Consider the following 27799-nt stretch of genomic DNA (forward strand, 5'->3'; position numbering starts at 1 on the left):
AAGCCCTCCCTGAGGAGTCACAGCACACAGCTCCAACACTACAAACGCTTCAAATGACCACTACAGCACCTCGCTGAAGTGTAGCTTTACCTTCATGGGTTTGGTTTTATTCAACAGATTTGGCTTTTCACAAAGCCAAATTTTACAAGCTAAGGCCGCTCCTGCTCAAGAGCTTACAATCTAGTTTTAGAGGGGAGAACCAGAAAAAAAAATTTCAATGAGGAAATAAGAGACAAAGCAGCTTCATATCAGTTTGTCAATCTTTGACCCAAAACACACACACAACATTTGTATCTTATGGGAGTCAGAAGTACAGTATTAACAAGAATCTTGAGGAGAGTCAGCAGAGGCCTATAAATGAGGCAACAGGACACTTAACACCAGTTTGTAGTGAAAAACTATTTATTAAATAAATCAAATAGAGATGGCACATGTAACCATGTGAAGTCTTATCACTGTAGGGTACCTCATAAAAGTGCTGCAACTTGACACCTGCTACACAGCTACTAGAACTCCAGTAAGTGCATCAGCCACTCACTTTCACACATGAATGCCCCAAAATGAACCAAGAGCAAGCAGACCAAATAAGGAGGGAAAGCGGGGCACTGGTAACAGCAATTGTCTAGGACTTTCCCCCAGTCGCACTTTTTCATACAGTGAAGCAACATGGGAGGTCACACGCAGTTTGTAACTACATGGTCCCCAAATGTGTTCACAGCACTGTCAGTCAAGTCACACAGCTATTTATATACTGTTAATTTTACTGCTGATAAACAAGTTCTTTCTCCATTAACTGGAATAGCTCCTGACAACACTGAAACTTCTGCTGCAATGCAACACTAGCTGCAAAGCAAGAACACAGCTGTTAAAGGGACAACTTCTGGAAAAATGGATCAGTGTTACGGAGACAAACCCTTCCATGTAATACTCCTATACATCCCTAGTACACTGAATGGTACAGCTGAAAAAACGAGGACTGGGCATCTACCTTGGGAGAAAAAAACCCCAACAGCACTACTATGGGGTTTCACTCACATCACACACCCAGCTTTGAAAACAAACTGAAACACTACAGCTACACAGAATGCACTGTTCCAGTATGTTCCCAGCAAATCATCCTGCACCACTGATGTGGTCAAGCTGCCAAAACACGCTCAGCTGACAACTCCTTGAAAACTCGTATCTGTTTCTGGGGCTTGGTTCTTCTTCCCCAGAAGTAGTATGATTTCATCCTCAAGGTATCATGTACGTTCACCATAAACCTAAAACACAGTCTTCTTCCCTACATGTAACAAAGTTCAAGCCCTGTTCATTTTACAATATTAAAAGCAATTGTTCACATTTTCCTAAATGCTTTTCACCACCAGCAGGACAACAGAAATTAATAAAATCCAATTTTCATTGTAAGTAACACTGTCTTGATGGCCAGACCCCTAGTACTGACCTTTTCAACATCACTTTATGTGCAAGTCAACCACTGTATTTTTTGGCTCCCATACCAGTTACCAACAAGTTGTTTTTCATTCTTCCCTCAGTCTGCTGCAAAGTGTTTTTGCTGGGGGAAAAGTGGGCCTAGTACTGACAACCTGATCCTTAGTTGTTAGTACACTGAAACATGTTATGCTTACTTTGAAAATGAAGGCTGTAGTGACATAAACCCAACTTGATAGAAATTCAGAAGTACACACTGTCTACAAATTGATGACCAGGAATTGACCACACACACTGCTGTTTTTATTTGAAGTTGCTGACTTCCAGCATCAGGCTGACTCAAAATGGTGATTTCTTTCACCAAATTCACTGGTGAACGCTGCAACTGTCACTTGCTTTAACTTTTAAGAAGGTACCAAAAGATAAGTCATGAAAGTTCAACAGTAAGACATCAGGAAACTTAAAACACCAGGTTTTCAAGACTTTAAATATCCACTAACTTCATTTTTGCATAGTGCTGTCCCATTATACACTCCCTTCCCCCACTGCCAGCAGATCAAAATTAAAAAATCCTCATTATGGAAAATATAAGACATTTAATTCAAGTAAATTTTAAACCTTGCTGTAAAACTACTGAAAGACTATCTCAGAAATAATTACTTCCCTTCAAAGTGGTTAGGGTTTTTTTGATGTTGTATGAATGTGGACTTGGCAACTGTAAAGAAAAAACTTCCATCAACTAAACCTAAGTTACAGGAAAGAAGGCAAATTCCTTATGATCTGGTCAACTCATTCTGTTGGAAAGAAGAAAGTAAAGGAGATTTTATCTTCATTTTCTGCTTCCGTTGCAGCCCACCGGTTACCTATGCAAATATTTTAAAGTTCAATTTAAAAAACAGAAAAAAGTTGCATGTGAATCCTTAAACAGTATTATAAAGAAGGTTAAAGACACGATGATTCTGCCAAAGCTAGGCATATAAATTTCAAATATAGAATAAACTGCGTACGAAGGTAACTGGTTAAAACAGTATAAACTGAAGATACTTTCCCTCAAATACATTCCCAACTGAAGTTTTCCCAAGCTCAGACTTAGTGTTTGATTTCGTAGGGGTTTTGTTTTGTTTGGGGTTTTTTTGTTTTATTTTTTTTCCGCCCCCAGATGCAGCTATCAATACAGTTCTGGTACAGCAAGAACTCTATATTCCATTTGGTCTTTCTCTCTTCACCCTAAAACCTCTTTACAGGTGAAAAGGATATTGTCCTATTGCAATTTGACAAACTGACAAACACAGCCAAAAAAGTCTATTTTTAAGCACTTGTGTCCAACAGCAAAGAGATCAGCATTTTTAAGTTGCAGCACTGTTTCTCCCAACAGAGAACAGATGCCTATGGTCAGAGAAACAAGTTCGGTAAATACACTTATCAAACTGATTCTGTTTTAAATTCACCTCAAAATGGAATGTTTCAAATCATGAAAGGGTCTAAAAGCTGCACATAAACATTATTTAATGTTAGATACACACTAAGTTTTTATTAAGCATTACACTAGAACTACTTTGGTATAAAAAATACTTTATTTTAAAGCTATGAAAGTTATAAATATATGTAGTTAAACTTTCTACTCACAGAATGTTTGCTATTTTAACATTAGTGATTTGTTTCTCCTAACGAATCTGAATTTTATTCGAAAGGTTTACAAGACATTATTACTATAATTTAAAAAACCCAGCATTACAGGGAGCTGTACTAATTGTGATGTTTTATCAGTATTCATTTAACCTCTAGATTTTTAATGAAGGCAGCAAAAACAACTATTTTCTGATGATACAGAATTTCTTATTTCTTGAAGCGTTTCTGTGGTTGACCACTTCTTCATTAGTTACCTGCAGCATGGCACCTTCCTGCCAAAGAAAAAAAAAGTGTATCTGAAGATGTTTATCACATATGTCTAAACCAAATTACCAATAGGGGAACTTCAGCCATTTTTTTTTTTTTTTTAAAAAGTATAAGCAGTTCACTGGTGTGTCTAACACAAAAGGAACAGGACTTCTGTTAGCTGAGTCCATGTTCTTCAGTGGGTAGCCTTTTAAAGGCAATGGAACTTTGAAATTAGGGCATTTTTTGGTTGCCTTTTTTGATAGGCTTCTTTGATTTTTATTTAAAAAACAAATCTATTAGAGTATGCCACCCTTACTCTGAATAACTCGTTTATTACTTGATGAATTTTCATTAATTTGAGGTGCAAACATTCAATGCAGTAAGAGTAAGGCTGACTGAATTTGGCACTAAGGTTTGTTAGCTGCAAGAACTATAAAAAATGGTGGAAACCTCAACGTTCTAGCCAAATTCCAATTTACATAAACACATTGTACGCTAAAGAAATACCACCTGCAGTTTCATTTGAAGTTTTCACTTCCCCTCCTAAAGAACTGCTTATGCAGTTGTTAAAAGAATGGACGACACATTCCTTCACAGAGGCAGATGTATTCTGTGGTGCAATTTTTTTCCTTACACGTAAACAGTCTACAGTTACTTGGGAACCTTCAGGATGAAACGTGTTATATAAAATAGATTACAGCAGACAAGACACAAAACAACATAGTTCATTTTCAACAGCACAGAACTACCTTCATTGCATTACCTTGCAACCACCAAAATGCATAGACTCCCAAGAAAAAAGAAAATGTTGCAGGATGCAAAAATAAAGTTGTATGATTTAATTAACTTGTGACCTACCATTTTAACTACCAACACCAGGGATGGAACCCTTGCAAAGCTTTACTAATGGACACTTGCAGGTCTCATTTGTTCAACTGTAGCAGTGTACAGTGGCAGCAGTCTATGCTTGTCCAGGGTTCATATCATAGCTAGATTCCAGTAGGAAAAAAATATGTTAAGTAGCTGAAATTAACAAAAATTTGTTTGTAAAAAATTTAATACAAGAAAACAGGATTCACAAATTTCTTTTCAATTTGTAATTGTTAACTCAATTAATTGCTATGTTAAACTAAATAACGATAATCACTATGCTGAAAGAATACTGTCAGACAATATTAGATTTGGTTTTGATACATTAAGAAAGGAAAAGTAAATAAGATCTTACCTAAAGAAGTTTAACTGAAGCTTAGAACTATTTTGCTCTACACCCTCAGCCTTCGTTGGCATCCTTATTAATCAACTACCGTAGTTAAAGCTTTGCAGAAATACAGCACAGCTTTTTAAGACTGGCTGAACTTAGTGACGTTTTCAAGAGTTCTCTTGTACTAGACCTGTGTCCCTGGAGGAGTACCTTGCTGGGGTTATTTCCTTCCCTTGCCATTGAAGAAGCAGCATCTAAAAAATCTAAAAAGGTGTTTCTCCTTGCAGAGATACCCCTTAAGTTACCTAGATATTTTACACCTGATCATTTACAGACAACATACTTTTTCTGACCAGCATTTAGTTTACACGTACAACAAAAGCTTTATATTATTTGTGGGACCTTATACTACCCACTCCTTGCCTTATTTTACAGTATTAAAAAAAAAATCTAAAATTACACAATATTTCCTTTAGAATTATTTTATTAAAATCATAAATGTACAACAGCTTCTTAACTCTACACACGCACTTAAATTTTTAAAAGGAAAACGTTATGTCTTATTACACCATGATCCTGGCTAAAAGCTTTTCAAAACTTTGAGAAAAATCTTAAAAAAGGTTTCACATGTCACCTGAAACTTACAAATTTAACATTATCAAAGGAATGCTTCTACACTTACAAAGACCACTAGAAAGAAACAACAATTAAAAAGCTAAGAAACTGTCTCAAAGGCATTTTTACAATCCTTCCTCCACGGTAAGGTAATGTTATTAAATAATCCAAATCCATTCACAAAATGGCTCTCTGCATCTGCTCTGGTGTCTTCTGCCATACCACTGCATATTTATGCATGACTGAGATAAGTGTTTCCTTAACATTGTTATTTCGATAACCTGAAGCTGTTCTGTTACCTCTGGGCTCTCATCCTCTCCTATTTATACAGTGAAGCCTGTTTCAACAGAAGTAAAGAGTAAAAAAATAGGTTATGAAATTATTCATCTAACCATTTTTTAAAGGAAAGACAATATCCTAAAAAGCTTTAAACTCCTGCAGCTACTCTCAAGAATCACTGCATTTTTAACACTTAAAAACATACTTACCCATGGCATGCTTGAAGGAACTCAGTAACGGCTCCTCCCTCCATATCCACCACTTCCTCCACTGCCTCCTGGACCATAGTTTCCTGCAATTGCAGAACAAGAAACCGAATCGTTCCATCAAATCTAGGAATGCTTTTGACTGAAGCAATCAATCAAAGCTTGACTGAATGAACATTAACATCTACTTTACTTCCAGAAACAGCATATACAACAATGACTTTAACATTTTGCTGTCTTCCACTAACTGACCTCCAAAGACTTTCACAGGAAGGAACTACATGCCAAAATCTTAAAAGACTCAACAGTGTTACATGTACTTTGACACACTGTCCTGTCTTGAGCCTGTGAAGGCTGACTCCACTTGCATGCTGAACCTTACCAGAAAGGGCCTTATGTTTCAGTTTCCATTTCACAAGCTTTACATGCCATATTAAACAACATTTAGGCAACAAAAACCAGGAAGTGTCAGGAAAAAAATTACACAAGAAGAGGAAAGAAAAAAGAAATCCCAACAAGTCCGGTGGTGATTAACTACACTCTCTACAAAGTGTAACAACTAAAATCTTTGCAGATTGGAAAATGCAAAACATTGTAGAGCAAGTATCTATCTTTTATCACTGAGACAAGCTTTGCAGTTTTAAGATGGAAAACTGTAGCCAACTTGCAGAAAGAACATGAGTGCTGCAGTCCATCTATTGCAGAAGTTACCCAATTTCTAAACGTCACTCTTGGAATTATACAGAATGGCCTGGGTTGGAAGAGACCTTTCATCCTGTCCCAAGCCCTCTGTCACGGGCAGGGGTATCTTCTTTCACTAGACCAAGTTGCTCAAAGCCCCATCCAACCTTGCTTTGAACACTGCCAGGGATGGGCCATACACAACTTTTCTGAGAAACCTATTCCAGTGCCTCACCACCCTCACAGTAAAAGACAGTTTCCCAAAATCTAATCTCAATATACCCTCTCTTTAGTTCAAAACATGTCCTATCTTCTTTTCTATTTCTCCAAAGGACTAAAAGCCCACCCACTGGCTACAAGGAAAGCCAGGACATATATACAATACCTCCACCATATGGTCCCCCCATGTTTCTACTGCCACCAAAATTTCCACTCTTCATCGGACCGTAATTTGAAGGTTGTTGGTTGTAGTTTCCAAAATCATTATAGTTCCCACTTCCATAATTGCCTGCATTATCAATACAAAAGTGAAGAAATATCTAGATGAGCTAAAACGGATACAACACTAAGTTACCTCATTATTAGAATTTTTAATAAAGTAAGAAATTACACAGGTATTCCAGCAAGGCATGCAACAAACAGTGTTTTCATTCTATGTCATACTACTTGGAAAACAACAGCTTCCTTAGGTAACATTTAAAAATACCCCTTGCCCCAATTTCAAATTATTTGCGCTAATTTAAACTCAAATGCTTGGATGTTCCAAGCCTAAACATTACCTCCTCCATAGTTGTCATAACCACCTCCATAGCCCCCACCCTGGTTGCCATATCCAGGTCCTCCTCCACCATATCCTCCTCTTCCTCCTCCATAACCAGGACTGCCACCGAAGTTGCCACCTGTGACAACACAATCCTTTAAAATAAACTTTTCAATGTAGGAGGCACTTCAATTATACAGAAATAAAGGCTAATCTTGTGTTTAGAAGTCTACAGGGAAAAAAAATGTAGTTTTGGAAAGAAATTTCTATGAACAGTATTCTCAAAGGCACATACCAACTCTCACTGTAACTGGACCATGATCAAACCCCACAAGACACACTGCCTAAAAGCCTCACTGACAGGCTTAATTAAAATCTTTGTTTTTCAGGAAATTTAAGGCACACTCCTATTATACAGAAAAGGGCATGGTTGTCCACGAAATAACCATACCAAAGTTTAACAGGAGCCAACAACCATGTACGCTTCTTAAAACCAACACAATGGTTTAGGCAATTAACATGAGTTTTATACAAACACTAAATAAATATAAAAGTGTTTCTGAGGGAGAGAAAAACAATCACCACCACAACAGTAAACTAACCTCCAGGTCCTCCACCATATCCGTTATAACCATCACCAAATCCACGGCCACTTCCATACCCATCTATTGGAAGAAAAAAAACCAATCTAGTTGAATTCTCAAACCCCTATGACCTTAAGAACCAAATCTCAGAAATTAAGGACAGGTACACCTGACTTCAATACACATACATCCAATCAATGTTTAATCAATTTTTCCTTTTCTTGCATTTGTACAATATCCAATTTTAAAAGGTCAGGTGAGTGCTGCACAGAATCAGAGAAGTCTCTGAATTCCTTAACAAACAAGATGATTAAGTTCAGTTTACTTCTGGCTTTCAAAAGAAGCTTAAAAAACCGCAAAACTTCATTTGCAAATTATTTTTCCCAAAAAATGTCTAACTGCTACAACTGCATTGTATTGAACAGCAGCAGAACTTACGAAGTTACCCAGAACCACAAAGACAGTATTAGTAAGGTAAAAAAAAATAAATGCTACAAACATGCCTGTCTTACCGGCTCCCCCTCTGAAATTGCTGCCAGGTCCTGGACCAAAGTTGCCACCACCTCCACGAGCATCACCAAAACCGAAGTTCCCTGTAACAGTTTAACATTTGTAAGGAGTGAGGTCGCAGAAAGTGAACACAAAAATGAACCACAAATCACTAACCGTCACTTTTACATACCTCCTCTCCCACTCCTAGAATTCTGAACCTCCTGCATTTCCTGTCTAGAGAGAGCTTTCCTTACTTCTGCGTTATGGCCATTGATGGTGTGGTACTTCTGCACTGTAACCACATCAAAGAAGATACTATCAGCATATAAGTACTGATCTAGCAACAACTAAGAGCATCAAACTTCCAATCCACATACACTCAGAATCATTTAGAAGAATACAAAACACCACACAATTTCTAAACAAAGACAACAATACTTATTTGAAATACACATTCCCACAAAATTCACCAAAACCATGATGTAGCAAATATACAGTACATAACTTACATCGTATAATAACATATACCATAACAGAATCATTATCTCTAAGTTTAGTTTTACACAATTACCAAGACTGCAAGGGTTAATACTACTAAAAGAAAGAATGAAATGAAGCTTACTTACATACAATTTTATCCACAGGATCATGGTCATCAAATGTAACAAATCCAAACCCTCTCTTTTTACCAGACTGTCTATCAGTAATGATTTCAATAGTGTCAATTTTCCCATATTCTTCAAAGTAGTCACGAAGGTGGTGCTCTTCAGTGTCCTCTTTAATACCACCAACAAATAGTTTTTTCACAGTAACATGAGCACCTGGTTTTCCAGATTCCTGTTAAAAGAATTCTTTAAATTAGCATAAAGAAAACCAATTTCACAAATCACTATTTTGCCAGGATTTCAGGAACAGAATACTGATAAAATAGGATTTTTCAAGCACTGAGGTACAGCTCTCTCTCGATACATGTCCCTGGCAACCTTGTCAGGGAAGCAACACAGGGTCACTTGGAGGTTTTTCCTCCCCCCTTAAAAAAGCCTTAAAAGCACTAAAAAATATACGGATCAACTGCATGGAAGTATTTAATAACTTAAGCTAGAGCATGATTTTTATAACTGAAACCAAGATATATCAGCTTCCTCTGCCCAATTCCCCAACAGCAGTGAACCATTTTTTACTCATAAAAACATCTTTCAACCTCTGCAAATTAACAACTGTGCATTTTAATCCCTATTTAAAATACGAAGGCAACTCCAAATATTCATGAGTATTTCTGCACTTTGAGCATGATAACCAAGTTGTTGCACTACCTAAGAATGACTTAGTCCTAAAGTTTAGCAGTAGCTTTGTGTGTATAAGCACTGTGCACGTATGCCGCTGAAATTACCTTTTTCCAAATGCTAACCAACCTCGCATTCTGCAGGGAATGGAAAGAAAACTGGAATAGCTAACAGAGGTACCAGTGATTACAAATTCCACTTCCCCATACCTTTGGGACAGCTCATTTAATTCCAGCTCATTAGTCCAAATATACTAAACACCTGAGTCCAACGTGGTAAACAGAACTTGCCTTATAATCCACACTTGCTCCCCAAGTACCTCTGAACCACCATAACCTGGTTTGCAGGTTCACTGCATTTCTGTGAACACACCTGCTCTGTGCCCTGAATTTGAAAATCAAGTATGCCTGGGGCTAAAACCAGCACAGTCCAAAGATGATTCTGTACATCACCGCTAGAAAAAAAAGTTTCCCTACTACATTTTCTACTTTTAGTCACTTACTATATAATGATCCTGGAATAATCAAAAAGGACTTTTATTAATTTGAGGCTTAGTAACAGTTCCATAATTACAGGCACTCAACATGTTTTTGCTAACACTACTTTCAGACCTCAGATGAATCCCCTGCAGACATGAATAGTACAGCCAGAGTACCTTCACAATTCACTGTAATTACAAATATTTATGCAATTGCGTCAATTAACAGACCAAAAGCGTGGGAAATAGTGCCCCAACTAGAGCCTTTCAACTAGAGAATTTAAACCATGGCAATTTCAAACAAGAACAAAGCCTAAGTGTCCGACCAAAACAGAAATCTTTTTTCAAATCAGGTTAAGTATCTACTTTCAAAGCCATACTTACCTCTCTAGCCACAGCTCTCTTAGGCTCAACCACCCTTCCATCAATTGTGTGAGGTCTTGCAGCCATAGCTGCATCAACTTCAGCCATGGAAGAGAATGTTACAAAACCGAACCCCCTTGATCTTTTGCTTGCAGGATCCCTCATTACCTAAAACCAATAAACACATTTAAACCTTTTATACACATTTAAACCTTTTATGACACCTGTGTCATATTAAGCTTTACAGTAACAGTATTTGGAGAAAGCATATAAACTTAATTTACGTTTTCCTTGACTTAATTTTGAAACACAATGATAATAAAGTAGCATGCTGATTTAACATGAATGGCACTGCTTGGCACCACAGAAATTCAAACCACTGTTGCTCTGCAAGACTCTATCTGTTAACTCAGAAATGCAGCTAGACCAGTGAGGTACACCTATATTTATGTTTGTTTTCTTAAAAAAAAAAAAAAAAAAAAAGATTATACCCATAGTTCCTTTTAAGCTTTCTGAAGACCACAAACTTTAAATTTGTGTTATGAAACAGGTATTTAGTACTGCCAAACAAATTCTGTGGAAGAACTTCTACAAGAGCCACCATATCCCTGGTGGTATTTGAAAGACACACAGACGTGGTGCTTAGGAACATTGTTCAGTGGTGGACTTGGTAGGGTTGAGTTAACAGTTGATAATATTAAGGGTTTCTTCCAACCTAAATGCCTCTGAAAACATCACAGAGAAAGACATCCTTTTCCAGCTTTATCAAGGCTGCTTACCATAATACCAGCTTTCTGCCAAATGTCACCAATCACATGGACGTCACTGTGCTCTGTGTGAGCACTTCCTATGCACTTCAGCCAACGACACCAGTGTTAAATTGCTGGAATCAGTGGTTACATAGTCTGGGAAGATTTTACAGGAAACAGATTGTAAACGCTCCCTAAGCCTATCAACAGAGTTTGCAAGGGAAAAATCTATGCATTGCTCCCATGGACTGATTTCTGTATAAACCAAACTGGACACTTAAGAAAACCTAATATTCCATATTCTCATTAAGCTATCCAGAAAACAAACTCCCCATTTAAAATTCCTAAACATTCCATGCCATTGTTGTCTGTTAGTATGCCAAACTTACCACACAGTCTGTGAGCTTTCCCCATTGCTCATAGTAACTCCTCAAGCTTTCCTCTGTGGTTTCAAAGCTTAACCCGCCAATAAACAGTTTGCGGAACTGCTCCTTTTCCCTCTGCCACAGAAAAGAAGATTACATTAATATAATTAAAAACACCTCTCTTTCATCAACAAATTAAACACCAAGATTTTCATAAGTGTCAAAAAGTTTCAGTTAAGTCTTATTTCCAAAATCAAGATTGACTCTTCTCAATGTTCTACCTCATTAAAAAAATAAACAATTTATGCAATTCTACAGGTCCATTTTTACCGTACAGATTTTATTGGTGTGCTTATTCCTGTCTCTCCCTCCAAGTATCAAAAACAAGGGAGCACACTCAAAGACTTCCAGAACATTCCTCTCAAAGACCTTTATGAGATGTTTTTTAAAGAAAAGGAACATAAAAAGAAACCTGAAAGTTCTCACTACAGAGAACTACATACTGTCCAGTTCTGTTCTAGGTGACATTTATTTCTAAAAACCATTCCAGCTCAAACCGCTGTACATGAACACTACTTTACTACCCAAGGCAATAAAGGTAAAAATAAACAAAATACAACTAAAAATGTTCTAAAACGGGTCAACATTTGATATTTTCTCCATAATTATTAAAATAAATGAGAGTCAGAGCATCTGTAAAATTGATCTGGGATCCCACACCATTGGAATTAGCAGCAAACCTCTTCACCTCAACAGCAGCAGTATCAAAACAACTCCCCTTAAAACAGACATGTGAATAATACACATTTGTATCCACTAATATAAATCACGCTTCCAATAAGACTTTATTACCTTACAGAGAAACCATCACTGCACTTGTTCAGCAGAAACCTCTGCTGCAATGACAAGGACATCATCAAAAAACTCCGAAAAACCCAACACAAATGGACCAGTAATACTGTATTACATTTACTCTTTCGTATGTAGTCATATACCAAAACAGGAAGGACAACCTTCCAATCATTTCAAAACACTTTTATAGCAGCTTTATACACCAAGCATGCATTGTAATTGGCATTTTCTACACACAGTAGTATCACTAGCTCGTACCTGTTACAATTTCACGTCAAGCAATTTAAAAATGCACTAAAAAGCTGTTCCCTTTTCACAGAATTTTTGATTTCTGAATGTTGTTTTAAAGAAAACTGTCCTGCTAAGGACAAGAGAATTCAAAAGCAATGATGACTTTAGCTTTATACTGACATTTAACTTTAAAAATCGAGAAAATCTGCCTGGGTGTTTTGGTTTCCTTTAGGGAGTGGTTGTTTTTTTAAAAACCCAAACAAGGCAAACTTTGCCAACGTGACCAACTAAGCATGGGACAATAAGTAAATGGATAAAAGAAAACTAGAGAAACAATGAGACTTAGAAAACAAGCAAAATACCTCAGTGCACATATGCTTTTGGAAGTATTAAGCCAACCTGCATGCAGACCAACATGTTTTCTGAGGTTGTTCAAGGCAGGCCTGGATATTTGAGAACCGCCAGTTTAAATGTCTCTTGAAAACACCTGTAATCTGCTGTTGGATCTAATATTTTTTCTTCTAAGAACACAGACACAGCTAGTACTGTCGCCTCCTTCTACAGACAGGCAAAATGACACACAACAGTTTAAAAGCAGCAAACCTATGTTTTATGTCATGTAATTTCCTTTTGCCTTATCTCATAAAAGAAATAAAGAAAAGAACATTGCATACCAGATCTGGGCTAAAAACCCCCATATGCTTCCTGTTATACTATAATTTTTTTAATTTGAGTAAGCAATAATATTGCAAAAAAAATCCTCCCTTGAAATTACTTCAGTTCCGCTGCCTAAAAATTAGGGACTGTTACTGTTTTATAAACCCACAAAAGACACTTTTCCCTATATAATCAATTATCACACATTTAATAATGCAATTATTATAAAAATACAAGAATCAAGCACATTTAGTAGGCTGCCAGGCTTTTTCCAACAAGTATTAGGTTCACCTCTGAAAAATTATAAACCTGTAAATAAAATTCAAGGAAAGAATGGAACCTATCAGCTGAACAATGACAAAACATACCACACATTACTAACTAACATCGAACAGGACAGTAATACACTTTACAGACATATTCAGTGTCATACCTCACCCAGAACTACATCTAGGCACCACGTGTCAGGACACACCAATAACAAAATTTATTACCAGTACTTTAATGAAAATCACTGTGCAAAAACAACATAAACGCGTTGCTCCACTAACACACACACACAGCCTCTGAGAGTGGAGAATCTATTTGTTTAAAGTGCTGTCAGTTTGAAGCAGCTCTGGTTAACCTAACATTAACCTCCCACCAGGGTCCAGAGAGCTCTGACCACGTAAAGCTTATGCTGAAGGTTTTAAAATGTACGATAATTATCATCACTCAAGCCCCTGTCCCTCTTAAAATCCTGAAGGAAATCTTCAGTTGGTAAAAGCACATCAACACTCCATGTCTACCAAGGCCTACAAAACAAAAACTGGAGCAAACACCTCATTGAATATTTCCACAGTACACCCTGCGGCAGGAACGGACAGCGAGAGGAAATCTTTACAACCCTTGCAGAATCTTCATTTGTGTGCATTTTAAGTTTTCCTTCACAGGCTTAAAGAAACACTTGAAAGGACTAGAAAACGCACAGCCTTTACTGGAGTACTAATCACCAAAGCAAGGAAACCTGTCTGATATAGCAATAAGGTGTGCGCACACAATCTACGCTGACCGCAGAATTACTAACTAGGGTAACAAAATTGTTTGACGGAGACAAGCGATAGGGGATCGCAAAACTACAGAGCTCCGCAATTCCTCGGCCCAGCTCCCCGCTCGCCGCCTGAGGCGGGCGGAACGTGGCGGCCGCGCCGGCTCCGCCATGTGGCGGCAGCAGGAACACCGCGGCCCCGAGCCGGGCGGGGAAAATGGCGCCCGGGAGCGGCCGCCGCTTCCAGGGCTGCAAAGCGCTTCCAGCGTGCACCTACACACCCAGCACCAGGAAGACCTCTCCGGCGCTCCTGCCCGGCCCCGCGGATACCGAACGACTACAGCCTCCCCCTCTGCCTCGCCCGCTCTCCCGTAGCGACCTCCCCAGCCCCGGCAGCGGCGATCCTAGGCCAGGCCGCCATTTTACCCCTCCCCCTCGGCACCGCCATTACCCACTGCACCGCCCCGGCCGCTCCGCACCTCGCGAGGCCAAGGCGGCCCCCGGCCCGCCCACCGACCGACCCCCGGAGTCCCGCGTCCCCTTCCTCCGACGACACTTCAGGGCAGCGCGGCCACTGCTTAAGATTGTGTTGTTCACCGTGCGCGGTTACCGCAGCTTCCACTGCCTTGCCCGGCTGCGCGTCAGCCCCAGCCGCCCCTTCCAGAACCTTCCTCCGCGCAGACACCCAGCGCCCGGCCCGCAGTGCGACCCGGCGGCGCCGCCAAGACCCGGGCAGACAAAGGCTCAAGCCTGCTAGTAATACCCAGCCCCGGAAAAATTCACTCCTCCCGCAGAAGCAAATGCGCCTCCCTCCTTAAAAACAAACTCTGAATCCTCCCTTACTACGTACCATGTTCTTCATGTTTTACGTATTCCTGCTCGGCAGTACCGTACAACCGGTCGGTAATGGCTGCCTGAACTGTTACGTAATTTGAAATTCAGCTCCGCGTAGAGCTAGCGCCCTCCTTCTTCAACCCGGGATCGTTTCCGATATTATGGATTAATTAATTAAAAAAAAAAAAAAAAAAAGCTAGAATCTGGAGCTTAAATGTCTCCAGAAGGGCGGCAGTTCTGTATAACGCCCCTACGTGTTTTTATCGCGCAATGAAAAGTCACCGACTCCGTTAGTAATGGCCGTCTCCGGAATGAGCCGAAGAAGCCGTCGTCGTCGAGCTTATGCGCTTCGACAGCCGCCGGAAAAAGCCGAACGGGACACGGAAGCTCATTCGGCTCATTTCGGCAATTTCCGGAACCTGCCGAAGCAGGGAAAAATGGCGCTCGGAGCCCGCTCGGCAATTTCCGGACAGAAAGACGCAGCCAGTTATCAACTGCCTCGGCCCGCTCGGCAATTTCCGACAACGGAACGCGCTCGCGAGACGTGCTCGAGCAGAGCCGAAGCGGCCCCGACCACCGCTGGCACCGTGTCACGGCTGGGTTTTGGGGTTTTTTTTATTTATTTTATTTTTCCGGAAATTGCCGAGCGGAACCGAAGGCTCAAAGCTCGGGTTATAATTAGCCGGGGGCGGCCCCACGTTGCCCCTCCATACGCGGGCAGGCGCAGCGTACCCCCAAAATATCGCCCTGGCCCCTGCTCCTTCCCCCTCCACCCGGGCAGGGGGAAATGCTAACTACACAGATTTTGGCACCAGCGCCGACACATCGCGGGGCCCCGGCGGAGGGAGGCGGACTTCGCCGCAGCCCGCTCCGCTCTACCCCGCACCGCCGGTATCGGGCACACCGCCTGCTCCGGCGCTCTGCTCAAATCCCCTCCTTCATCCCCTCCCTCCCTCTCTCTCCCTTTGGCGGCCCCGCACACACCGCAACAGCGGGTGAGTGCTGCCGCCCGGCGCGCAAGAGAAATGGCGCTGGAAAGGCTCCTTTCTTCCCGCCCCCTCTGCTCCCCCTCCCCCTCAGCTCCACCGCGGATCCACCCGCGGCTCCTCCGCCCGCAGAGAAGCCTCCCCATCTGGGCTCCCCGACCCTTTTTTCTACTTATGAATGAGTTTTGGAGCCCCACAGCCCCGCTGCTTTCCGAGCCTGCTTCCCTACCCCCGCCCCTCGCTTAGGGCCGGGCCTCCCCAGCGCAACGCGGGAAATGGCCGCGCTCCACACGGGCCCCTCCAGACGAGCGAGGCTCTCGCTCCGCGGCGGGGGGCGGCTCGGCCCGGCGCGGACTCCCGGCGGCGGCCATCATGGCGGCCGGGGTCCGCAGGCCCGCTCCGCTCCCCCCACCTCACCCAGTCGCTTTCCCTGTCGCCGCGAGGCATCTTCCTTCTTTTGGACGCCTGGCGCGGTCCTGCGCTCGCCCCGCGTTGGAGAGACGTCTTGGCCCCCCTCCTGTGCCGGCGGCGACGACGGTCGGAGGTTGTAGCGGCTCGCGCGTAGGCGGTGGCGGCGTCGTGCGCTCTGCCCCGTCACAGCCGCCGGCGCGCAGTGCTCGCCCAGCCCAGCCCAGCCCCGCCAGCCGCCGCCGCGCTGCTCCCCGCCCTCCCTCCTTCCCTCCCTGCCCCCACCCGCTGCCTCAGCCCCCCGCGGATGTCGCTGTTGCTGCCGCCGCCGCTCAGTGCGCGCAGGGCGGGAGCGAGGAGGAGACGGGAGACCCAAGCGGCTGGGCGCCATTGAAGTCTGTATCCTTCTCTCTCTCTCCCTATTTTCTCTCGCTGCAGCCGCCTCCTTCCACCCCACCCGCTCCCGAGTCCTCTTCCCTGATTCCTCTTCCCTCTACGGCTTGCTGCGGGCCGTCGCGGGGACATGCGGAGCGCAGCCCACCCACCTCCCCCCCCCACCTCTACCCCCGCTTCCTTGGCGGTGGGGGGTGGCGGGCGGAGCGGGGCTGCCGGGGGGTCGCGGCCCCGGCGCCCGCTCGGCGAGGGAGAGAGAGAAGGAGGGAGGAAGGGAGGGAGGCCCCCGGAGCCGCGGGCGCTGCCGCCGCGGGGAAGGAGGGCAGCGCCGGGGGCGGGGGCAGCGGCACCAGCACCAGCGCGGCAGACAAAGCCGGCCCGCGGCCGTCCCTGCGTCCCTGCCGGGCCCGGGAGAAACGTGGCGGGGCGGGGGCAAGGGGACGGCGTGGAAGGGGCCCTGGTGGCGGGGGCGGGAGTGGCCCAGGGCCCCCTCTCCCGGCCCCGTTACCTCGCCCGGGGCGGCCCCGCCGGCCTCATGTTCGCCCGCCACAGGCCCGAGGCGCAGCCGCCCCCAGCAGGCCTCCGCAGGGCTGCCTGTTTTCTGACGGAGGATTTGTTACTGGTTTTGTTGGGGGTTTTTCCCCTTTTTCCTGCCTTTCAAGAGGGGGGACACAAGGCAAGAGTCTTCGCGCTGGGGCCCTGGCCCCTGCCCTTCTCCCACCTCGCCTACCCCACCGCCTATGTTGCTGCCAAAATCCACCTCCCCTGTCAAGGGGAGGATTGGGCGGGATTACTGAGTCCGGGAGGTATTCTGGCCTTGAAGGACTTTTCTCTTTTGCCTTGCCCAGGCAAATGGGGAATTCTAACAGTTCTATAGCTCGCAGGGGGGTGGGGACAATACATGCTTAAGGATCTGGCCGGTATGAGAAATGACATGGAAAAGGGAATGAATTGCGTTCAACATCATTTGCATAGGTTAATTATGTCGTATGTATGGCTTAGCTGAGTTAATATTGCTCTAGGACCTTAACTCTTGCAAACGTGAGAATTAGAAGGCAACGTTATAGTTGCATTAAGATAAATATTTGCTGTTTATAAGCATTTGCTACCATGCAAGACTAGTGGGGGATTCATTACACCACAGATATGTAGCTGTTCCCCACCGGATTCGCAGTTAATATACTTTAGGTATATCTCCAACTGCTAGAATCTGAAATCCTGTTCTGTTGGGTTTAAGGAAATAAGCATCCCTGATGGTCCTCCCCCTTTTCCCTAGAAACATCTCTAAGCCTTTGAAGGCCTTGGGAAAAACCTTTTTTAACCCTATCTACCACCTTGTCAGTATCATTTATCCTGGCTAGTGTAATGGTGCGTTCCTGCGTTATGCCAGACAAAGTAATAACCTACTTTTTGTTCTGGATTTAATCTGTATAAGAAATGTCATATGCAGTGAATACATGGGGGTTGGAACAAGGACCATGTTTGTCTTGGGATGCCTTTCTTCGAGTTATGCAAACTTCCTTTTAATTGTCATGCATTTTTCTAGTAAAAGCTCTGCAAGTCTGCAATAAAAATGGCCTCCAATAAAACTACATTGGTAAGTTCATGCACACCTAAAGTATATAAGGATTTAATCAACATATTTTTCTTCAAACCTATAACTTGGCATCTCCATTTAAAAGATACATCCACATCTCCCCTCCCCAGCATTATTCTGACCAAAATTTCAGATCCAGAAAGTAAGGCTACTAGAAACGACATTGGCTTTAATAAATCTGCCATTTCTTAAGAGACATGTTGGGAAGAAAGTGTGAAAGGACTCTGTACTATTTCATCTGTCCTACAGTAGAAAATACTAGGGATTTTTTTTAGCTTCCTTTCAGCACACCATGTAATTCATCATACATGTAAAAAATAAAATTGAAATCATGTACTGATTTAATTTCTGCCAGTGTATTTAGAGAAAACTAATTGCCTGAGAAAAGGCAGTTTTTACAGATGAAAAGTAATATTATTGAGAAATTATGTGGCATAGTTAAGATGCCTTTTGAAATGATTTTTAACAAATAACAGTTTCTTTGAATTTCATAGGAGCAGAGATTATCAGATGTCAACCCTTCCTGGACCATTTTAATGATGCATTCATGGATCTCAAGTCCTGTAAAGCTTTGCTTGACATTAAAATATGGACTTCTAAGGGCAGTTGTTTGCTGGTTACCATTCAACTAATGATGATACATAGTTTTGTGAAAAACAGAACTGAAAAAGTATAGTGTGAGATACATCTGAGTTTGAGGTGGGGAAGTAAGGAAAAAAATATACATGCACAATTCAAAATTTGGATAGCAGAACAACTGCTTTATAACGAACTCAAAAGGCCTGTTCTTAAATTTACTGAAATGATTACTAGTTCACTCAGCTTGAGATGTATTAAAAACTTGTATTAACTCCTGGCTTAGAGGTGCAATGGAGTTCTTCCTCTATGTTGTATGATAACAAGCTATTTTAAAGGATTTCACCTGGGTGAAAGTCTGAACTTTCTGTTTGTAATTGATTGACCACTTATCCCTAACTTGAGGAAGAGAAGAGTTAGCCAGCCTGGGGGGAGGGTGCCTCAGAGAAAGGAAAAAATTTATGAATGCAGAATTTTTAATCTTTTGATGTCGTTAAGAATTTTGCTGCACAGGTCAGGAAAATCAGTTACGGTTCCCATGGGAACTGTAACTAATTCTGCTTCATTATGTATTTGCATGCAAAACCTAAATGTATTAGGGGATAGGGTAGCCCTAGAGCTGTAATTCTGATTTCCTTACCTCTTGTATGTTAAAACCATACACCACAGTGTCACTTCAGTGTTTTAACCTTGCCCCTAAAAGAAAGAGTGGTTATCCGTAGCTCTGCATCTCTGTCACATGTGACTTCTGAATGCAGAAAGGGAAACAAGCCATAGAAAAGCCTTCAGTGTCAAGTGCCTAAGTTACAGCTTATATCATACAACCCCAGAGAAGGGAGATTCAGGGGCCTAGTGGACATTTAGTACCCTTTAACTTCAGTCAGATATCACATTCACTTGTGGGCTGAGATTTGCATGGGCATGTATAATCTCAGAATGTACAGCTTTTTTAACATGTTCAGTATTTCTGCAGGCTCTGCAACCAAGTATTATTTTAATAAGTTCAAGAGTTTGGAGATTAGTGCTGATGCACGAGACCCAGTTAAATCTTTAATACTAAAAGCAGCATAGTCTTGATTTTGTTGTTTCTTATTGCACTTCAAGAAAAAAAATACAGACCCCCATGACATTAATTTTCTTCTGTGGAAGATACTTAATATACTTAAGTCTTAGAAAGTAAAAAAAAAAATTGTTGCTTTGATACAGAAATCCAAAACATTGATCTTTAAGTGACAAGAATTAGTGAAGCCGAAAAGAGTACCAGAAAACAATCTTCCATTGAATCAAAGAATTTTAGTCCAACGGAGAATACAGATGGAGATGTTCCCCACTTGTAGCCTGCTTGCCTCATCACCAGTAATTATAATGTTATTACTATGGTATAGTGAGTCTGTCTTTTACTGTGTTGTTGTTTTTTCCTCTGCTTCTTTTATTGTTTGTTTCTTTTCCTCATCTCTACCCCTTTCTCTTTTTCACATTTCCATTTCTTGAAAGAAGCTGCCTTCATAGAAGCATTGGACGTCTTCACGTTTTATTTCCTTTCAATTTCAGTCTTGCATTCTTTTTCCTGTGGAGGCAAAAAAAAAGCCAGTGTGCTTAAGTTGACACTTTTCAGACATGAATGCTGTGGTCAAAATACACCTGGGATATGCAGGCAGTTAAAATCTAATTGGAAATACATACTCTGTTCTAGATAATCTCTCTTCTATGCTTCCAAATCAAAACAATTGCCATGTAAGGTATAATCTATACAGATACTTCTTGTTTCAATAAGAAACTAGAAACTTTTTCTCCTCTTTGTCATTTGCACCTTCAATTTATGGGCTGCTAACCCAGAGTAAAGCTATTTCGGAGAGAGAGGGAGGGAGGGAAAAAATTAATTATGAATAAAGGGTACGAAGACAGGGCTTTGGCAAGATAATCATCTTCAAATCTTCAGTTTACAAAAATGAGACAATTTTTTTGTGTCTAACATACTTTTTTTTTTTACCTTTCACCACATCAAGATAAAATTCTATGAAGTCTAAAAAACTGAAAATTCCCAAATTGCAATATTCTCAAACTAACCAACATCAGTTATAGAGAGGAATAGAGACAGGCCATCAAGCAAATAAAGGTGCTTTGTGGTTTTTGCTTGTCTGCTTTCTGTTGTATAGAAAGTGCTTTAGTTCTCTTTGATTTAGGGTGGCTGCATGACTATATGTTTTAAGAGCTTAAAAGTTTATGGCTGCAGCTTTAACCATTTCCTTATAAGGTGTGGTCCAAAATGGCAAGCAGAATGATTTTGGTCTGCCAGTCCTCCAGAAATGTGACACAACATGATAGGCTTGTTCCAACCTTTTTGAGACTACAAAAAGGAAATTCTGAAATGTGTCCTTCTACTACGATTTGATTGTGCCTTATTAAACTGGGAATGCCTTGAGGATGATGTGGATGTAATATTTATTTTAAGAACTTAATATTATTCGAAACATCAAATGTAAACTTGAAACAAGGTTTTTTAAGTTAGCAACGTTTCATTAATGTGTTAACAGCTGTACTTAAGGATAGCAGTCTTAAATTTATGCACCTTTGTGACACATCTTTGTAACTTACATAGGTGCGTGGAAGAAACTGCAGTAATGGAATGCTCCTAGCATGTGTCCTGTTCAATAGTTACGGGTTATTGTTGAGTATTTTGCTTATTGTAGCACTACGCTATAAACTTCCCTGCCATCAGTTTCTCCTTGGTTTTTTGGAACGGGTAGTAACCACCTTTTTTTGAGTACCATCTCTTTTCTGTTTTATTCATTTTCACAGTTCTCTTATTTCTTTTCTTTATTTCTGCCTTGCCCTCTGCCTTTTCACAGGCATAGAGTTAAATTTTAGAAGCTTCATAATTTTTTGAGCATGTAGGACTGAGAATTAAATTTATAAGGGGAGTATAGTCACTGAGTATGTGGACAAAAAATTTAATCTTTTTAAAAACTGGTGTTGGGTATCTCATTAAGCAGCTGAAAAAAAACCCAAAACATTAATATGTCTTGCTCAGGTTACCTGACCACATGCACTAACGTAAAAGGAGTCTGAGCTTCTGGCTTTAGTGTTAATAAGTACATGATTCGTTGCTGTTTACTGAGCAAAGTTGGATTTGGCCAGTGAAGTAACCATATAAAGCAAAAGAATTAATAATGCCATTCTGAATTTCTTTTGTAGCACAAAATGGGAAAGAAACAGAATGGCAAAGGTAAAAAAGTTGAAGAGGCAGAGTCTGAAGAATTTGTTGTAGAGAAGGTCCTGGACAGACGTGTTCAAAATGGAAAGGTGGAATACTTCTTGAAGTGGAAAGGATTTACAGAGTAAGGCATTTCCTTTTTTTTTTTTTCCTGATAGAATGATAAACACGAACCATTTATTTGAGATAACTGTACAGAGAGGAGATTGGGTGATGGGGATCCACTTGAAAGAACCTTGAGGGAAGGACATCTGTAAATGCATATTCAGGTGGGACAGTCAAGTCTGAAAATAAAATAGAAGATAATGTAGCTCAGTGTTTGTGCTACATGAAATAGTTGAGGACTTTAACCAGGTCCTTAGTGATTGCTCTCTGATATAGGTTCTGTGAATATCTATCAAGGTAAGCTAGAATGACAGTTGTTACATATGTAGTGGAATGAATTTTACTTCTGAGTAAGAAATTATGCAGGGATTCAAACTGCAGGCAGCTCTGAAGCAATGAATTTGAAGCAGATAGTTTGCTTATTATTCATTTTCCTGAACTGCTCTCAAATTAGCAAATTTACCTAAGGAACTCTGTGGCATGGTTGCCTTTCTGAGTGTCTTGCCCAGGACTTACATATGTACACAAGAACTTTACAGTGGACTTATAAAGTTGATTGTTTAAGAAGAAATGCAGTTGTGCCTCTTCTCTCCTTCCAGTGACACTTCATGGCAGCTTGCTTTACTAGCTCAGAAAAGGCAATGCACCCAACATTTGAGCATAAGTGGTTACATATGCAGTGATTAATTTTTGTTGCATACCTCTCAAAATTATTGCATTGCAACATTGTGCTCTCTGGCACCTGAAATGTGTGTGGTGATTAATATATAAATGCAAACACGTGTTTCGTAATTGAGGGTCTTATTTGAACTTGTTACAGTATTGGAAAAAAATTTATTAAAAGTTGATATCCTGCTTGTGCAGTAGCACTGTGGCAGTATGTGTGCGTGAGTACTTCTGATGAGGTGCTTAGTTGTTGCAGGAACTTGTTAAACTTTTAGTTAACAAAATGCACGCTCACTGAAACGTGCAGTGCTGAGCTCTGCCCACCTTTGTTACCTCCTGTAGTCAACAGAAGGAGGAAGATAGTTCCAGGTATAGTTGTTTTCAGTTCTCAGAGACTTCAGAGAGTGTTCCTGGTATCTGGAAGCTTATATATATATATATATATATATTTCAATTGTTTGTAACAAGTGTTGTGTACACCTTGTTCCCTGTGAGTGCGTCTTTAGTGCTTGTATCACATGATTTGTTTGCGTGGACAGTCTTTAGAGGAACCACGGAAGCAAGTCAGTGTAAATGGGCAGATAGGTTTTCGTAGAGTGGGAATTGCTTGTTTTACTCTGATGATCCCACTGAGAACATAGGAGTTAATAGAGCTGCTTATTGTGCTATCTTTTCTTTAAGAACATTGTTTTTCAACACTGTTTGAGCATACTCCTTTCAGTCATCAATTGCAGTACATGAAGGCTACTAAAGATGGCACAATAAACATCCTTAGGGTTCGATAAACATCCTTAGAGTTTAAGAAACCTACTTTATATAATGAGACAAAATTCACTTGCTTAAATTAAGAGAAGCCATGCAGTTAGTTTTACATAAATGTTTGTATGTTTCAGTGCTGACAACACATGGGAACCTGAAGAGAACTTAGATTGTCCAGAGCTAATTGAAGCTTTTTTGAACTCTCAGAAAGCTGGTAAAGAAAAAACAGATGGTGCCAAAAGAAAATCTTTGTCAGATAGCGAATCTGATGATAGTAAATCAAAGAAAAAACGTGATTCTGTAAGTATATGTTAATGTGCTAAGCTTTTTTCCCCCTACATTTCTTCCCTATCTCTCCATCTCCTAAAAAATCTATTGTGACTTTGAGAATGAGACTGAACACTGATTTAAAAGTGTAAAAATCGCACAGTGTCTGGAACTGTGGTTTGAAAAGGATATACATTCATTGTGGTTAATGAGACTGTCCAAATGGTAAGTAAAAGATGATTGAGTGACATGATGATTAAAAGTTCTTGCATTGTCCCATGACACTTACTGAATAATTGAAAGTAAGTCTGGTTAAGAGTTATTAATTAATGGTGTTAAGTGATCAGTTTGTATTAGAGCAAAAGGTCCAAGATGTTTGGCTTTTGTATTTAGCATATGGTTTTGAATAGGTGAGTCGCAAGATGGCAAAATGTGAAGACCAATCAGTTACTTATATCAGGACCAGATGCGATGGTGGAGAGGGAGTAGAAAGCGTGACTGCAGAAAACCTACCTTTTCTGAAAGTGTGGATTTTTTCTGCAATACAAATGAGTGAACAACATGACACATTTAGTGCTGCTAAGTACAAAATAATGCACATGTAGTAAGGCGTTCCAATAGTTAACATTTTTGTCTGTAAACTTTCAGATTAGCAGTTTGAAACCGCTGGTGTTGGCAACCATTTTCGTGTATGAAGACAAGTCTTAGACATGTGGTTACTGTCAAAAGGATTGGAAAGTATCAGAAGGAATAGCTGATGAATAGTACAATGAGTATTTTACTTTCTGTATGGAGTCAGTTGTGTGGCTTCATCTGGTACAGAGTGGCCACTGTCTCTAAACGAGTATTGTGAATCTCTAAAGGAGCTAACACAGGAAATAGTTGTGATATTTCTTGTCACCAGTGTGATCTCAGTGAGCCAAGAAGAGTGGAGGTGTTCCCCAAGAGTTTTGCTGTTGGTTTAAACCAACCTAAACCTGTTATTTTGCTGAAAAGCATGCGGTTTTCCCACTTCCAGGCCTGCATTTTTGCTTTGCTGCTTTTGTTACTTTTACTGACCATGCTTGTTTGTTTGTCTGCTATGATGATTTTAGAACACTTTTTTCATCTATTGTGTTTTCATAAATAAATGCTGGAAACATGGAAGTAAAATTCTTTCATTGTTACGACCCTAAGTGACTTGGCCTGAAGATTGGTCATGAAAAAATCAGTGTCCTATTCTGACAATAATATGTAATTATAGATTTGATGTTTTTTTAAGACTTTTTTTTTTTTTCTGATACACACATACATATATGTCTGTACAAAAATTTATGCATCTAGCAGCAAAATGGAATTTCATCTTAAACTAGATAACTATATTCTGACTTAATAGGTTGATAAACCAAGAGGGTTTGCAAGGGGTCTTGCTCCTGAGCGGATAATTGGGGCTACGGATAGCAGTGGAGAGCTTATGTTCCTCATGAAATGGTAAGTCTTACATCCACAGTTCTTATACATGTTACAAGAGGGCAGCAGTTGCACTTAGGCTCATGAGACAACTTCATTTCAGGAGTAAGACAGAGAAGCTGGTGGTCTCCTAATTAGTCTTGTATTCTTAGAAGAGCAAGCCTTCTATATTCAGTTAGTACTTAATCCCTCTTCCTTCAAAACCCAAAATATCTTTCATTTCAGTTAGTTTAGTTTTACAGAAGTAGAAATTTGAAAGGTAATTTCTCATAAAATAAGGGAAAATTGGCATTTGTATGGAAAAACTGGATCTTGGCAATGCTCTTGCTGAGGAAATGGCAGGCAGGAATACAGCTTTATATGTTTCAATAAGAAGCCAGCTGCTGGATAGCCAACCATTTAACCAACCATAGTGCCAGCTATTCTGCATGCAGCAAACTGGAACTGGAAGCAAGTAGTGGAAGAAGCAGAGGTGGAGATGAAGAATAAATAATATGGAGAGGCTTGCCATTATGGGCTAGTTTGTGTTGTTGGGAGGATGGGTAACATAGTATTGACAGAAGGATTTCTTGAACAAATGGGATAAAATTAGTACTTTCTAGCAGTTGAGAAATCAAGAAATTGAATTGACATTTGCTAGGGGTCAGATCTCTTTAAGTGATGGGATAAGAAGGACAGTTTTCCACAGCCTTTGAGAAGGATGTGATTTTCTGAATGGACTCAAACTGAGTGGTCTCCAGAGACATGATTTGTCATGTGACCTGCCTGGACTGCTGCAGATTAGTGCTTTAGGAGATTGTCTCCCTTCTGCCTTTCCAAATTCGCTATAAATTTTATGTGAAACTTAGGACAGTTGCAAAACAAAGATTATGAGTGTTTGAATTTCTGTAGTGATAATTGGCAAAATCAGACTCGGAGGACAAAAAAGAATCTTTTTTTTTTGTTTAGTTCCATTGCATTTGATTAGTTTTTCGTAATTGGTCATAGGTAAGATGCATAGATATGACTGTGTATGCACAAAGCTGACTCGTAAAGGCAGCATACACTTAAAAATGGAATCTGAAGCATGTCAGACTGGAAAGTTTGTTTTGTTACCCCAACACAGCATCAAGAATAGCAGTATGAATACAGGAAGTTACTTGCATAAACAGTAAATATAATTTAAATGTAAGTACCACCTCTTAAGACTGGTGCTAATTATTTTTAAGCCTCACTTTGAAGTTTTGATTAGTCTTTAAAAGACAAAATTAACCAAATTTTACTTGTTTCATTACGTACTACAGTATGTAACTATATAATTGGTACCCTTTGAAAAGCCTTTTCATTTCCAACAGAAAAAATACGGCAAGGGAAGGAAGATGGAGCTATGAAACCTTGTCATTACCATTAGCGTGGAAATTCTTGGTAGCTGTAGTGAAAGCTATACTGGAAACCAATTTCTAGCTGACATTCTCTTAAAACTTAGGACTTGTCAAGAGCTGCTGAATATTTTGAATTAATGATTTTGCTTTTTCTTAAATCCCACTCTCTTCTACATCAGGAAAGGCTCTGATGAGGCAGATCTGGTGCTGGCCAAAGACGCTAACAAGGAGTGTCCTCAGATCGTTATCGCTTTTTATGAAGAACGACTAACTTGGCATTCATGCCCAGAAGATGAAGCACAATAATTGTTTGCATTGCTTTTTTTATATATAAGAATATTAAAACCTGAAGTTTGGTTTATTAGCAATGTGAGAAGCATACATTCTAACAAGTTTCGAATTTGATATTTTTTTGAAGTAGTATGTTTTGCATCAACAGCAAGTAAATAAAAGCTTTCTGCAACTTGTTTCATTTATCACAAGAGAGCATTTGATACTACTACTTCCTCCATATTAGGTAAAAGCTTTTATAAAACATGGATGAACTTCCATAGTTATTACAGGATCATAATGAATGTCTAAACAAACTCACAGATGTTTTGTAGTCTTCTGTACTATTGATGTGCATGTATCTTCTTTACCCAAACCTAGCCCTTTAAACCCCTAGGGTCATTCTTTTTAGTATTTGGGATCGCTTGGTCTTCAGAAGACTAGGTGAAAACTAACTTTGTAGTAATTTGAATGTTATCAGACTTGTTATTATATTGTTACTTATATTGTTTACTTTATTGTAAATACTGGTGAACAGTGGTCAATAAAATAGTTTTATATTCTTCCTTTATACTGATAGGCTGTGACTTTTTTGAAGCAGTATGTTTCCCAACTTTTGATATGTTTAACTCAGTTTGTAGTATATTAATTGTAAGTTGTTTTTTTGGGGGTAGGTTGATTATTAATATTACGCCAATGCCACTCTCTAATTCCAGAAAAGCACCAGGTTTTGATTATTAATATTTTTATTTTGTGAATACTGCCTGAGATGTAGTTCTTTT

The 27799-nt window shown here is 40.4% G+C and overlaps 2 protein-coding genes across 15 annotated transcripts; one reads left to right on the forward strand and one right to left on the reverse strand.

Moving 5' to 3' along the window:
- Positions 1–379: 379 nt before the first annotated feature.
- Positions 380–16619, reverse strand: HNRNPA2B1 (heterogeneous nuclear ribonucleoprotein A2/B1). Of its 8 annotated transcripts, none has more exons than XR_003526989.1 (12): positions 16370–16619; positions 11390–11500; positions 10273–10419; positions 8754–8964; positions 8318–8419; positions 8148–8228; positions 7654–7716; positions 7071–7190; positions 6677–6799; positions 5614–5696; positions 4168–4298; positions 380–3332 (listed from the first exon to the last, which is right to left on the reverse strand). XR_003526989.1 is itself a non-coding variant. In XM_027639120.1 (11 exons), exons 1-10 carry the CDS (start codon positions 16397–16399, stop codon positions 5635–5637), a joined length of 1050 nt encoding a protein of 349 aa, XP_027494921.1. In that variant the 5' UTR covers positions 16400–16619; the 3' UTR covers positions 380–3332; positions 5614–5634. The 8 variants fall into 8 exon arrangements, 6 of the variants coding, with proteins under 6 accessions (XP_027494921.1, XP_027494919.1, XP_027494917.1 ...); XR_003526988.1 differs by having other exon boundaries at positions 8139–8228; XM_027639120.1 differs by lacking the exon at positions 4168–4298.
- A 21-nt stretch (positions 16620–16640) lies between these two features.
- CBX3 (chromobox 3) lies at positions 16641–27594 on the forward strand. Of its 7 annotated transcripts, none has more exons than XM_027639124.1 (7): positions 16641–16755; positions 18300–18350; positions 21526–21669; positions 22122–22264; positions 23805–23970; positions 25313–25407; positions 26927–27594. In XM_027639124.1, exons 2-7 carry the CDS (start codon positions 18327–18329, stop codon positions 27051–27053), a joined length of 699 nt encoding a protein of 232 aa, XP_027494925.1. In that variant the 5' UTR covers positions 16641–16755; positions 18300–18326; the 3' UTR covers positions 27054–27594. The 7 variants fall into 7 exon arrangements, with proteins under 7 accessions (XP_027494925.1, XP_027494929.1, XP_027494924.1 ...); XM_027639123.1 differs by lacking the exon at positions 18300–18350 and adding an exon at positions 20133–20282 and having other exon boundaries at positions 16642–16755; XM_027639126.1 differs by lacking the exon at positions 21526–21669 and adding an exon at positions 20133–20282 and having other exon boundaries at positions 16711–16755.
- The last annotated feature ends 205 nt before the right edge of the window (positions 27595–27799 follow it).

Source organism: Corapipo altera, unplaced genomic scaffold (assembly GCF_003945725.1).
Source record: "Corapipo altera isolate COAL_440 unplaced genomic scaffold, ASM394572v1 44, whole genome shotgun sequence".
Lineage (NCBI taxonomy): Eukaryota > Metazoa > Chordata > Aves > Passeriformes > Pipridae > Corapipo > Corapipo altera.

Coding starts and splice junctions, on each gene's coding strand:
- CBX3 (XM_027639123.1), top strand. CDS start 20,241: ATGGAGATGTTCCCCACTTGTAGCCTGCTTGCCTCATCACCA. Junction 22,265..23,804: donor AAGTGGAAAGGATTTACAGA/GTAAGGCATTTC, acceptor TGTATGTTTCAG/TGCTGACAACACATGGGAAC. Junction 25,408..26,926: donor CTTATGTTCCTCATGAAATG/GTAAGTCTTACA, acceptor CTTCTACATCAG/GAAAGGCTCTGATGAGGCAG.
- HNRNPA2B1 (XM_027639118.1), bottom strand. CDS start 16,399: ATGCCTCGCGGCGACAGGGAAAGCGACTGG. Junction 8,420..8,753: donor TCCTGTGGATAAAATTGTAT/GTAAGTAAGCTT, acceptor ATGTGGTTACAG/TGCAGAAGTACCACACCATC. Junction 7,191..7,653: donor ATATGGTGGAGGACCTGGAG/GTTAGTTTACTG, acceptor GTGTTGTCACAG/GTGGCAACTTCGGTGGCAGT.